A 13,406-nucleotide genomic window follows, 5' to 3' on the forward strand; every position below is an offset into this window, starting at 1 on the left:
ACTAACTACACTTTTGAACCTATCTTTTTGACCCCATTCCATCAAAACTTTTTTATATATTTTATGTGCATTTTATTTTTTATGCATGTGAATTCCAATTATGTTCTTTCTTTATCTATTAGAAACCAACTTTTTGCTTTCATGAATTTTTCCACATTTTTGTACAGGGTTTTTTATTCAGTAAGGGTATGTTCACACGCTTAGCAAAATACGTCTGAAAATCCGGAGCGGTTTTCAAGCGAAAACAGGTCCTGATTTTCAGAAGTTCTTGTAACAACTTGCGTTTTTTGCGGCGTATTTGACGGCCGTTATTGGAGCTGTTTTTCAATGGAGTCAATGAAAAACGCCTCCAAAAACGTCCCAAGAAGTGACATGCACTTCTTTTTCGTGGGCGTCTTTTTACGCGCCGTATTTTGACAGCGACGCGTAAAATTAAGCCTCGTGGGAACAGAACACCGTAAATCCCATTGCAAGCAATGGTCAGATGTTTGGAGGTGTAATTGTGCCGTTTTTCAGGCGTAATTTGAGGCGTAAACAGCCCGAATTATGTCTGAAACCACTGCGTGTGAACATACCCTAATAGCATCCTGTTGTTATCCAGTCACTATATAATGGTAATATGTGGTCATAATATGGTAATATTATGTGTCCCTTGTACACCGTGTTCCAAATTATTATGCACATTGGATTTAAGTGTCATAAACATTTAATTATTAGTTTTTCAATTAACTCATGGATGGTATTGTGTCTTAGGGCTCTTTGGATCATTGTAATCAATCTCAGACACCTGTGATAATTAGTTTGCCAGGTGTGCCCAATCAAAGGAAAACTACTTAATAAGGACGTTCCACATTATTAAGCAGGCCACAGGTTTCAAGCAATATGGGAAAGAAAAAGGATCTCTCTGCTGCCGAAAAGCGTGAAATAGTGCAATACCTTGGACAAGGTATAAAAACATTGGATATTTCACGAAAACTTAAGCGTGATCATCGTACTGTGAAAAGATTTGTGTCTGATTCAGAGCACAGAAGGGTTCGTTCAGATAAAGGCATAATGAGGAAGGTTTCTGCCAGACAAATTAATAGGATTAGTAGAGCAGCTGCTAAAATGTCATTGCAAAGCAGCAAACAGGTATTTGAAGCCGCTGGTGCTTCTGGAGTCCCGCGAACCTCAAGGTGTAGGATCCTCCAGAGGTTTCCAAGTGTGCATAAAGCTATTATTCGGCCACCCCTAAACAATGCTCACAAACAGAAACGGTTGCAGTGGGCTCAGAAATACATGAAGACTAATTTTCAAACCGTGTTGTTTACTGATGAGTGCCGTGCAACCCTGGATGGTCCAGATGGATGGAGTAGTGGATGGTTGGTGAATGGCCACCATGTCCCAACAAGGCTGCGACGTCAGCAAGGAGGTGGCGGAGTCATGTTTTGGGCTGGAATCATGGGGAGAGAGCTGGTAGCCAGCTTTAGGGTCCCTGACGGTGTGAAAATGACCTCTGCAAAGTACGTAGAGTTTATGACTGACCACTTTCTTCCGTGGTACAAAAAGAAGAACCGTGCCTTCCGTAGCAAAATTATCTTCATGCATGACAATGCACCATCTCATGCTGCAAAGAATACCTCTGTGTCATTGGCTGCTAAAAGGAGAGAAACTCATGGTGTGGCCCCCATGTTCCCCTGACCTCAACCCTATTGAGAACCTCTAGAGCATCCTCAAGCAAAATATCTATGAGGGTGGGAGGCAGTTCACATCAAAACAGAAGCTCTGGGAGGTTATTCTGACATCCTGCAAAGATATTCAAGCAGAAACTGTCCAAATACTCACAAATTCAATGGATGCAAGAATTGTGAAGGTGATATCAGAGAAGGGGTCCTATGTTAACATGTAACTTGGCCTGTTAAGTTTTTTTTGATTGAAAGAGCTTTTGATTTCTGTAAATATGACCTCCTGATGCTGCAAATTCAACAAATTACCATTTTAGTTCTCTTTACAAACTTTAAAATGTTTTGATCTCTGTTGTGCATAATAATTTGAAACCGTGCATTTTGAGTTTTTTACTTCTCATTAGGAGATTTGTTCAATAAAATTCGCATTATACTGACTGTCATTTGCATCGACTATTTTGCATAATAATTTGGAACGCGGTGTATACACTTATCCAGATCCAAATCCACATGTTATATCGATATATCGGAGAGAAGTAAGAGACACAGAGACAATGCTTGTATATCCAAATAATCCTTCTCTGCTTTATTGATGAAATTAAATTACAATAATATCTTGAAGTGCCCGCTCTTAAAGGGCCAGCGCGCGCACCTGAGGCTCTGTCACCAGATTATCAAATCCATATCTCCTATTGAATGTGATGGGCGCTGCAATGCAGATAACAGCAAAGTTGTTGTTTTTTTTAAAAACGATCATTTTTGCCCAAGTTATGTGCAATTTTATATTTATGCAAATGAGCTTTTCAATGGACAACTGGGCGTGTTTTCTCGTATTACCAACTGGGCGTGTATTGTGTTTTTACCAACTGGGCGTTGTGAATAGAAGTGTATGACCGGAAGCCGCTGCCGGACAGTAAGATGACGACTTCCGGCCGCGGCTTCCGGCCATATGTTCAACGAAGCGAAGGCGCAAGGAAGAGGCGCGTAGACCAGTGGAGGCGGCGGCAGGAGCAGGTAATTTATGTTCGTGTACGTTCGTGTGTATTATGTTCGTGTGTATTATGTTCATGTATTACTGTCTGCTGAGCCCTGTATCTAATCCTCCTACACTGTGCAGTCGCTCAGAAAATGGCGGCACACAGTGTAGGAGGTTTGAATACATTCAAACCCCTCCCTCTCCTGGAACTAGCCAGAAGAAGGGAGGGGGGATTGTGTGAGGACACTAGAGGAGAGTGTGTCCACCCCAAATTTGCAGCATAAATCAATGAGGTTGCTTTACCACATTGACCATGCTGAAATTTTGGGAACTGCTCCCTCTAGTGGCCAGCACATGGAAATGTTATAAATTAGAATCTAATTTATAATATTTCCTGACTTGTGAAAAAATTTAAAAAATTAAAACAATGTGTAATCACTTAAATAATAATTGTTTAACTGGAAAAAAAAAATTCTGGCGACACATTCCCTTTAATGACATTGGCTGTATGTTTGGGGTATTTGTCCTGCTGCAGCATAAATTTGGAGCCAATCATATGTCTCCCTGATGGTATTGCATGATGGATAAGTATCTGCCTGTGTTTCTCAGCATTGAGGAAAACATTAATTCTGACCAAATCCCCAATTCCATTTTCTGAAATGCAGCCCTAAACTTGTAAGGAACCATCACCATGCCTTACTGTTGCCTGCAGACACTCATTATTGCACCGCTCTCCAGCCTTTTGATGAACAAACTGCCTTCTGTTACAGTCAAATATTTCACATTTTGACTCATCAATCTAGAGCACCTGCTACCATTTTTCTGCACCCCAGTTCCTATGTTTTTGTGCATAGTTGAGTCGCTTGGCCTTGTTTCCACGTCGAAGGTATGGCTTTTTGGCGGCAATTCTTCCATGAAGACCACTTCTGGCCAGACTTCTCTGAACCGTAGATGGATCTGCCAGGGTCCCACTGGTTTCTGCGAGTTTAGAGCTGATGCCACTGGTGGACATCTTCAGATTTCAAAGCGAAGTAAGCATGATGCATCTTTGATCTGTTGAACTAAGTTTCCTTGGCCGACACCTGAGTCTACTGTTCTCAACATTGCCCGTTTCTTTGTGTTTCTTCTAAAGAGATTGAACAGTACATCTTCAAACCCCAGTCTGCTTTGAAATCTTTGCCTGGGAGAGACATTGCTAATGCAGTATAACTACCTTGTGTCTTGTTGCTGTGCTCAGTCTTGCCATCATGGACCCGTGACATGAAACGGTCTTCCACAACCTAACCTTTGTAGCAGAGTTTGGCTGTTTTATGCCTCCTACACAGATGTTTCTGTTACAGTTAATGACTGTGTGTCAAGCCACTTCTGAAAATTATAATCATTATCATCTGTTTGGTATAATTGGTTAAGCAATATAATATATACTGTAATCAATATAATTATATACTATAATCCTACAAAATTCATGACTTTGTGCAACTAGAAGACTTGATGCTGTTTTGAAGGCAAAGGGTGGTCACACCAAATATTGATTTGATTTAGATTTTTGTTCTATTCATTGACTTTGTATTATGTTTAATATATTTTTTTTTAAAGCATTCAGTCATATTGAAGCAGATTAGTTGCTCAGTCCTGGGGTGATAGAACATAAAATATGTTTTTATTTTGTAATATAGTTTTATTTTTTATTAACCTGCAAGTAACACTGTAACATTTTTTTTGCATTAACATGCAGTCTCGAAATGATGCAGTATCTTACCACAGTCCCTATTTGCATAACCACACCCCTTATTTTAATGGCTACACCCACAAATACTGTGCACTACCTCTCCAGACATTATAACTCTGGCACTTGTTTTATTTAGGTTGACATCCCTGCCTATGTGACAACAGTGTCACAGTATTCTGAATGTCACTCATGTAGTGTTAACCAAGTGTATATAAATCTTTGGCCCTTGTGGCTACTATGGGGCCCTTTGGAAGGATGAGCCTTGGCTCCATCCCATGTCCATAAGCTCTGCAATGTTAACAAGAAAACGCGGCAAATTGCCTCAATGGTCAAAAGTCCTACCCACTGAATCAGTATTTCTGCCTGATGTTTTTCTTTAAGGGTAAGGATGCGCTTTTAATAGTTTACACTGTTAAATTTGGTAAATTAAGCTGTAACATAGCCTGATGTTATAATGGACAATGAAGTCTCCCTTTGATTAACAATGGTTAATGTAGTATCTTATAATAATTCTTTATTTGCATAGAAAAAAGAAAATTGCATTGATGTAAGAAAGTTGCTCTAGCCAGTGGAATTCATTTTCCAAAACAGTATTCTCTGAGTGTGCCATTTTTTTTCTATGGCATATGAATTCCCACTTTGCATTTCCTGCATTATATACCTATTAAAAAGTTAAAAAAAAAACGTGTCTGTTTGTTTTCTGGAAATAGCGCTGCTCTGAGAAACTCAGTCCCATTTACTTAAGTAAAATTAGGTTGAACTACAATACCAGACAGCCCATGGAAAGGAGAGGCACAGGTTTGTTTTTAGAAAAAAAGCACATCTATTTTTTTTCATTCCTTTAATAATTAAAGTTGGAGCTTCACTTTAGTATTTGGAGATATATTAGTTATATTAGTTATATTACTAAGTTCTTGTCTCTTCTTTCCATAGTGGTGGTCAGTAATTGGTATTACCTATGGAACTCACGTCAATTCTTTTTTCTATTCAATTCAATTGCAAACATACTTATTTGACAACCAATAGCAATTATTTATATTGCCCATACCACCATTAAGCATTACGATACCCTTATTTAGAGCATTTGAGTTTTAGTCAGACATGTAAGGCTGGGTTCACACGACCTATTTTCAGACGTAAACGAGGCGTATTATGCCTCGTTTTACGTCTGAAAATAGGGCTCCAATACGTCGGCAAACATCTGCCCATTCATTTGAATGGGTTTGCCGACGTATTGTGCAGACGACCTGTCATTTACGCGTCGTTGTTTGACAGCTGTCAAATGACGACTCGTAAATGGACTGCCTCGGCAAAGAAGTGCAGGGCACTTCTTTGCCACGTAATTTGAGCTGTTCTTCATTGAACTCAATGAAGCACAGCTCAAGATTTACGAGCGTCTCAGACGGCTCGCAAAATGCGAGGAGGAGCATTTACGTGTGAAACGAGGCAGCTGTTTTCTCTTGAAAACAGGCTGTCTTTTCACACGTAAATGACAGCTAGCGTGTGAACATACCCTAAGGGTATGTTCATACGAGGGCGTCCGTTACGGCTGAAATTACGGGGATGTTTCAGCCTGAAAACATCCCCGTAATTTCAGCCGTAACGGCATGTGCAGGCGCTTGAACGCCGCGTCAATTACGGGCGTAATTGGCGCTGCTATTCATTGGAGTCAATGAATAACGGCTCCAATTACGGCCAAAGAAGTGACAGGTCACTTCTTTGACGCGGGCGTCTATTTACGCGCCGTCTTTTGACAGCGGCGCGTAAATTACGCCTCGTGTGAACAGACAAACGTCTGCCCATTGCTTTCAATGGGCAGATGTTTGTCAACGCTATTGAGGCGCTATTTTCAGATGTAATTCGGGGCAAAAACGCCCGAATTACGTCCGTAAATAGGCCGTGTGAACATACCCTCACAGTTAAGGCACATAAAAATTAAGACCTTCTTCTTTTCAATATAAACACAATAAGTCTATTTTAGATGCACTATGGAGTCTCACATAGTAGTCCGTCATTGCTTTGCTATGAACCACACCTCATTGTGTCGATTTAGTAGCTTAAATGGACTGTCATATCCAGCAGTGTAGTAGATGTTCTCATCAAATAACTTCCCATCTCGTTTTAGGCTTTCTGACAGCTGCAAGATTTGTTCTTGGTTCTTTGCTCCATTAGTGAACCCTCCAAAAGTTCTTTAAGCAAAAAGAAAAGTATGTATATATGAGAATTATTTATATTGCATAACCTTCAGGAAAACGTTAGTTTCTGCAGTGGCTGGGGTACGGGTTAACTGTCTTAGCTGCTGTAGAATCTTTTTTTTATAGAGAGTGACATGAAGTTCTAAGTACCTCTTTTAAAAACACTGCCAATTTACCGGATCAACTTACCAAGCACATTTCAATAAAATTAAATTAAAGCGTACCTCCACTTTCTGAGAAAAACTATTATAGTGCAGGATTGTGCATAATAATAGTTTTTTCTAAATAACTTGTATTACCGTTTCCGCTTCTAACGGCAGCACAAACTGTCTATAATTTGTGCTGCCGGTGGTTCATATCTCTGCAGTAGGAGTTGTAGCGTCCTGCTCGTCTCAATGGCTCCTTATGCAGAACGGCCACCAGAGCTATAGAATCCTATAGACAGTCTGGGCTGCTGTCAGAAGCAGAAACGGTAATACAATTCATTTCGAAAAAATATTATTCACCTGATAAAGGTAACAGGTGAAATGACAGTAAGTGAGACCCAACAGAGCCTCAATTGTGAGCTTACCCATGTTCAAATAACGTGGTGGCTTGACCCAGCGGAGTAAGGGGCGCTATCTTACTCCCTGGCTCTGTTGGGTCTCACTTACTGTCATTTCACCTGTTACCTTTATCAGGTGTAAGCTGTCACTTTGAGCTTTTCTACTCTGTCTCTTTTTTGACATCGTGACTTCCCATGTTATACACTGTGTGTACACATAACTGCTATATGTAAATGCTGATCCAGTTAGAAATGTGTTTTAGATTCTCATTTTTTGTTATTTAATAAAGATATTTTCTCATACTTGATAGTTATGGACTCCTTTCTTCTCTAGTGTCTATATATTAATTTTGGAGTCCTTATCTCCAATAAATGCAGTAGGTGGTTGAGACTTTCTGCTTCCCACCTTGACTATCTATGTGTCCTGTGAGACTCCATTGTCTAATTATACAATTGTAATAAAGATGACAAAGCGTTCCTCAAAAATAAGCCACCGTCGACGGAAAAATAAGTTATGGCTCTTAGAAAGCGCAGAGGAAAAAATAAAACAAATCACGTCCTGAAGGCCCAAATTAGGTCGTATCTTTAAGGGGTTAAAGAAACACTCCACTTTTTTATTGCACCCTCCATTTGTACATTGGTGTTTCAGTGGGGTGCTGTGTGCAAAAATACTTACTGATCCCCGCAACTAGTCATTTTTTGGGGTCCAGCGCCGCTCACGTAATCATCATTCTGACCTGGTCTGGAAACGCTGCTTTTCAGAAAACCGGAAGCCAGGCTCTCAATAAATTCCTATGGAGCCTCGTTCTGGTTCCAATAGGAATGCATTGGGAGCCTGAGTTCCGGTTATTCAAAAGCTCAGTGAGGGAAGTTCACGTGAGCGGCGCTGGACCCGAAATAGACAAGATGCGGGGATCGGTAAGTATTTTTGCACAAAGCACTCCACTGCAACACCAATGTACAAATGCAATAAAAAATAAAGTGGAATGCTCCTTTAAGGTTACATTCCATGGCTACTAAATTACGGATCTGTACAACAGTTTTCTCAGTTTGACTTGCATTACAGAAAAATGTACAGTTACTAATCCGAGAAACCTATGCCACAAAACAATCTTACCGGACATAAACTGTAGTTTGTGGTCTCTCTGTAACAAATATATTGCTTTCAGAAGGTTTAGGTGGATCATCCTGGTTCTCTGGTGGAATGTAAAATGAAACCGTGATTGTGGATTCACAGGCTGGTCCGGCACCCGGTTCTATATAGGTGGTCACTGGTGCAGTCATCTCAACTTTTACTTCTGCAGATATAGGGTAAGCAATAATAGATTTGAAAACTATTACTGGAAAGAAAATCGAAATCCAAACACCTACAAATGCTGCACACTGTATTAAAACAATTTCATTGTAAATATATTATTAATAAAATATCTTAACAAATAACAAAAGTCTTGTAAGATACAGTGTAAGATTCTGCTAAATCAAAATAACTACAGCAGCACAGAGCATTTCTTGAATTAAGATCTGGAAGAAAGCTACCTGTCTTTGAGTTAGGCCGGGTCCCTACGGGGTGGATATGCTGCGTAAAAATCACGCAGCGTGTCTGACCTGGAACCCGCAAGACATCCCGTCCGAAAAATCGTGGTGCGGTTTTTCAAACGGAATATCCACATCGGAAGAAAGCCATTCATACTTACGCCCTCCCTCCTCTGACGTCCGTTCCGGCCTCCCTGGTTGACGTCGCAGGCCATGTGACAGGCTGAAGCGGTCACATGGGATGCAACCTCATCCTAGGAGGCCGGACTGCAGGAAGAAGGAGGGCGTTCTGGGTAAATATATATTTTTTATTTATTTCTTTCAGTGTTGCATAAATGCTGCGATTACGCCACAAAAGTCGCAACACTTGGCTTTCTGTTGCGGGTTTTTCATCCCCATTGAATTCAATGGGGAAAGTCTGCTACAGAAAATTTACGAAAATACAGCATAAATTGACATGCTGTGGAATTAAAGTCTGCACCGCTGGTCAAGTTATTAACGTTTAGGCTGGGTTCACACGACCTATTTTCAGGCGTAAACGAGGCGTATTATGCCTCGATTTACGCCTGAAAAGACGGCTCCAATACGTCGGCAAACATCTGCCCATTCATTTCAATGGGTTTGCCGACGTACTGTGCCGACGACCTTTAATTTTACGCGTCGCTGTCAAAAGACGACGCGTAAAATGACTGCCTCGGCAAAGAAGTGCAGGACACTTCTTGAGACGTAATTTGAGCCGTTTTTCATTGAATCCAATGAAGAACAGGTACAAATTACGCCCGTAATTGACGCCTCGCAATATATATATAGATATATGCCAGTACATTAAAGTTTAAAAATAAAGTAAAAACAAAGTAATGCTAAATAAAAAAAATACACATACACCTTTTTTACAATAAACATTAAAATAAGTCTCAATACATAAAATATACACATATTCAGTAATGGCGCTGCCGTGATAACCTACACATAATTTTTTTTGCATAATTTATTATGTGTACGCTGTAAAAAAATAAAATAAAAACTGTTTTCTATCACTTATTGTGGGGCACGAGGTGTGATGAATTTAACCGCCATGTGCCTCACATTAAGGCATCATTTACACAAGCGTAATATACGTGCGTGCGACGCGCGTGCTTTTCACGAGTGTCGTACGCACCTATATTAGGCTATGGGGCAGTGCAGACAGTGCGTGAGTTTTGCGCAGCGCGAGTGCGTTGCGTAAAACTCACGACATGTCCTTTCTTTGTGCGCTGTTCGCGCATCACGCACCCATTGAAGTCAATGGGTGCGTGAAAACCACGCAGGTCGCACGGAAGCACTTCCGTGTGAACTGCATGGTTCGCACAACAGCTGTCAAACTCTCAATGTAAACAGAAAAGCACCACGTGCTTTTCTGTTTACAAACATTCAAACGGAGTGTCATAATGATGGCATACACTGATGACACACGCAGCTGTTAAGTGCCTTTTGCGCACGCAAAACGCCGCGTTTTTTGCGTGCGCAAAATTTACACGCTCGTGTAAATCAGGCCTAAAAGTAATTAACCCCATCATGTACCTTACATATTAACCCATTATGACTAAGAAACATGATGGGGTTAATTACTATTAATGTGAGGCACATTCAAAATTCATCACACCTAGCGCCTCACATCAGAAAACGAAAGAACTTTTTTTTTTTATTACTGTTGGCAAAGTAAACGAAGTATCGGTATCAAAGTCCAAATTTTGGTATCGTGACATCCCTACACTGTGGGTCGCGTCCCCCTGGGGGTTCGTGTGAAGACCTCCGGGGGGTCGCTAGTCATTCACCGAGGTCCCGGTTCCATTCAATCCTAGAGCAAGGAGCTGACATCTCCTTGATCCAGCATTCACTGTGCCCTGAGCGGCTCGACGCAGGCAGGCGGGATGTAGCGACATCATCGCGCATGCCTGCGCTGAGTCACTCATAGCACACACCGGAGGAGGCGAAGGATCCTCCACCCGACGTGGGAACAAGGATAGGTAAGTAATTATGCTATTTTTCTATTATGCACATATGGGGGCATTATACTGTATGGGGGCTGATATTGTGGGGGGGGGCATTATACTGCATGGGGCTGATATGGAATGGGGGCTGATAAGATGGGGGCATTATACTGCATGGGGACTGATATGGGGGGCTGATATGGGGAGCATTATACGGTATGGGGATGTTATGGGGGGGCATTATACGTTATGGGGCATTATACTGTGTGGGGGCAATATAATATGGGGGCTGCTGGGCAAGGCGTCTGGGCATAGGCACGAGCAGGGGTCTGATGATGATGATGGTGGTGTTGGGGAGTGGTAGGGGGGCCCAAGCTGAATTCTTGCACCCGGGCCCATGAGCCTTTAGCTACGCCCCTGCGTGTGCATGAGGCCTTGCTGTAAGTTATTGTAAAGAGACAAACTGTAAAGCCGCCCATAGGCTTGAGATTTTTGTTGGCGGATCCTAGTAAATCCAGTGGGATCCACTGACAATCTTGTCTCTTTTCAGCTGCATCAAGTTTCCTAGACAAGTCTGCAGCCATTTATCCTCCTATAACTACTATAATAAAAATGCTCAAACGTGTTCCTGCTTTATGGAAATAACATTGATAAGTCTATAATGAAAAGTGCTACAAATGTCTAATGTAGTTTATTTATTCCGCACCATTTTAAGGATCTCTATTTTTCTGTCAGTAAAAACCTGTACAGTACTAGCACTTCTTACAGCTGAGACTTTGCTATAGTATTCCCATAAAGGCAATACTTTCTGTGCTAAACAGACAGCGACCCAGTCTGATACATTTTATGCTGAAACATTGCACCAAACTATCAAAAATGGAGAAGGGTTTGGGCTTCTTACGATGTTTGTAGCTCACAGAGGATTGACTGGATTCAGGTGTTCATCCCCTGGGTGTAAACAAGAATGCTACCCACTCAGTGACCATACTCACACAGCCTAAGAATAAATACACATCATCACAAAAGGACTCAGCGTATAAGTGAAGAGAGAGGCTGCTGTAAGATCAACACAATCAAACAGTCTAGGAACAAAAAACAAACACTATTGTGATATTATGACAATAAAACACAGCCTAAAAAACAAACAAACACACAATTACGATATCACCACAATGGAACACAGTCTAAGAAAAGACAAAAACAAAACTGTGATGGCTTCAAAATAGAAAACATACACTATATCGACAAAAGTAATGAGACACCTACACATTGCAGCTACCAGAGCTTTTTATGACATCCCATTCTAAATCCATAGGCATTAATATGGAGTTGGTCCTCTCTTTGCAGTGTAAACAGCTTCCACTCTTCAGTGAAGGCTTTCTACAAGATTTTGTAATGTGTCTGTGGGAATTTTTGCCCATTCATCCAGAAGAGCATTTGTGAGGTCAGACACTGATGTTGGAGATTGTGAACCTGGATCACAATATCTGTTCTTATTCATCAAAAAGGTATTTGATGGTGTTGAGGTCAGGGTTCTGTGTGGACCAGTCAAGTTCTTCCACACTAAACTCACCCAACCATGTCTTTATGGATCTTGCTTTGTGCACAGTTATGCTGGAATAGAAAAGAGCCTTCCCCAAATTGTTCTCACAAAGTTAGAAGCATACAGTTGTCCATAATGTCTTGGCATGCTGAAGCAGTAAGATTTTTCTGCACTGGAACTGAGGGGCCTAGGCCAACCCCTAAAAAAAACACTGCATAACATTATCCTAAATCCACCAAACGTTACAGTTGGCACAGTGCAGTCAGGCAGGTAACGTTCTCCTGGCATTCGCCAAACCCAGACTCATCCATCAGACTGCCAGATAGAGAAGCGTGATTCGTAACTCTACAGAACATGTTTCCACTGCTCCAGAATCCAGTGGCGGCGTGCTTTACACCACTCCATCCAACGCTTGGCATTGTTTTTAGTGATGTAAGGCTTACACGCAGCTGCTCGGCCACTCTGCAGTTATTGAGTCAGCAGAGCTTTGACGACTTTTATGCAGTATGTGTCTTAGCACTCGGTGACCCTGGTCTGTAACTTTGTGTGGTTTGCCACTTCGTGGCTGAGTTGCTGCAGTTCCTAAACAATATACAAAAGTGGCAGGACATGACCCTTAATCTACAACATAACCTTTATTGGATTTGTTTAAAAAGATACAAAAAAATAAACACCCTGGTGTGAAAGTGTTTAAAATACAATTCTGACCAGAGTTAGAGTCTCAGGACTGTATCCACTAGTGTCACTTTCTTTTTGTGTGCACTAGGGACTGACTAACATCTATACAATTCCCACACTAGCCTGGACCCTGATCACAAGTCTTCTTGTTTGTGTGGGAGTTGAAGCCCTTTCCTCTGTATATGTTGGAGGCCTCCGGACTCACAGAGCTTCTATACTATTCTGGTAGATAGTCCCTATATTAATTTCACTGCTCCAACATGTATCACCAGCCTCATTTACTGGCTCTTCAGGGAGCAAACTGGCAGCATAACAGGACAGTTTTGATAATAGCAGTGGCAACTAGATCACAGCATTGCTGCTGCTATATACTCATAGCCACGCCCCCTCCCTGTTCAAACCCCCCCTGTATCCAATCAAGAGCAAGGCAGGCGCGGCTAGAGAGCTCAGCACCACCTATTCTCTGATGTAAGAGGGACGGGAGCTGGGCGTGTGAGATAGAGTAACCATGGGGACCAAACAGCACATCCCCAAAGCTCAGTAAACATAAAGAAGCTGTCAGATCTCCTGATCA

General features: G+C 41.5%; 1 protein-coding gene across 2 annotated transcripts in view; it reads right to left on the reverse strand.

Annotated features, from left to right (window-relative positions):
- Positions 1-2,071: 2,071 nt before the first annotated feature.
- HEBP2 (heme binding protein 2) overlaps positions 2,072-13,406 on the reverse strand; it is a 49,222-nt gene continuing 37,887 nt past the window's right edge. For both annotated transcript variants that reach the window (XM_075864282.1, XM_075864281.1), the window contains 2 exons: positions 8,226-8,406; positions 2,072-6,558 (listed from right to left, as the gene is read on the reverse strand). In XM_075864282.1, coding sequence (XP_075720397.1) covers positions 6,381-6,558; positions 8,226-8,406 — 359 coding nt within the window. In that variant the 3' untranslated portion in view covers positions 2,072-6,380. The remainder of the gene's footprint in view (positions 6,559-8,225; positions 8,407-13,406) is intronic.

Source organism: Rhinoderma darwinii, chromosome 4 (assembly GCF_050947455.1).
Source record: "Rhinoderma darwinii isolate aRhiDar2 chromosome 4, aRhiDar2.hap1, whole genome shotgun sequence".
Taxonomy (NCBI): Eukaryota; Metazoa; Chordata; class Amphibia; order Anura; family Rhinodermatidae; genus Rhinoderma; species Rhinoderma darwinii.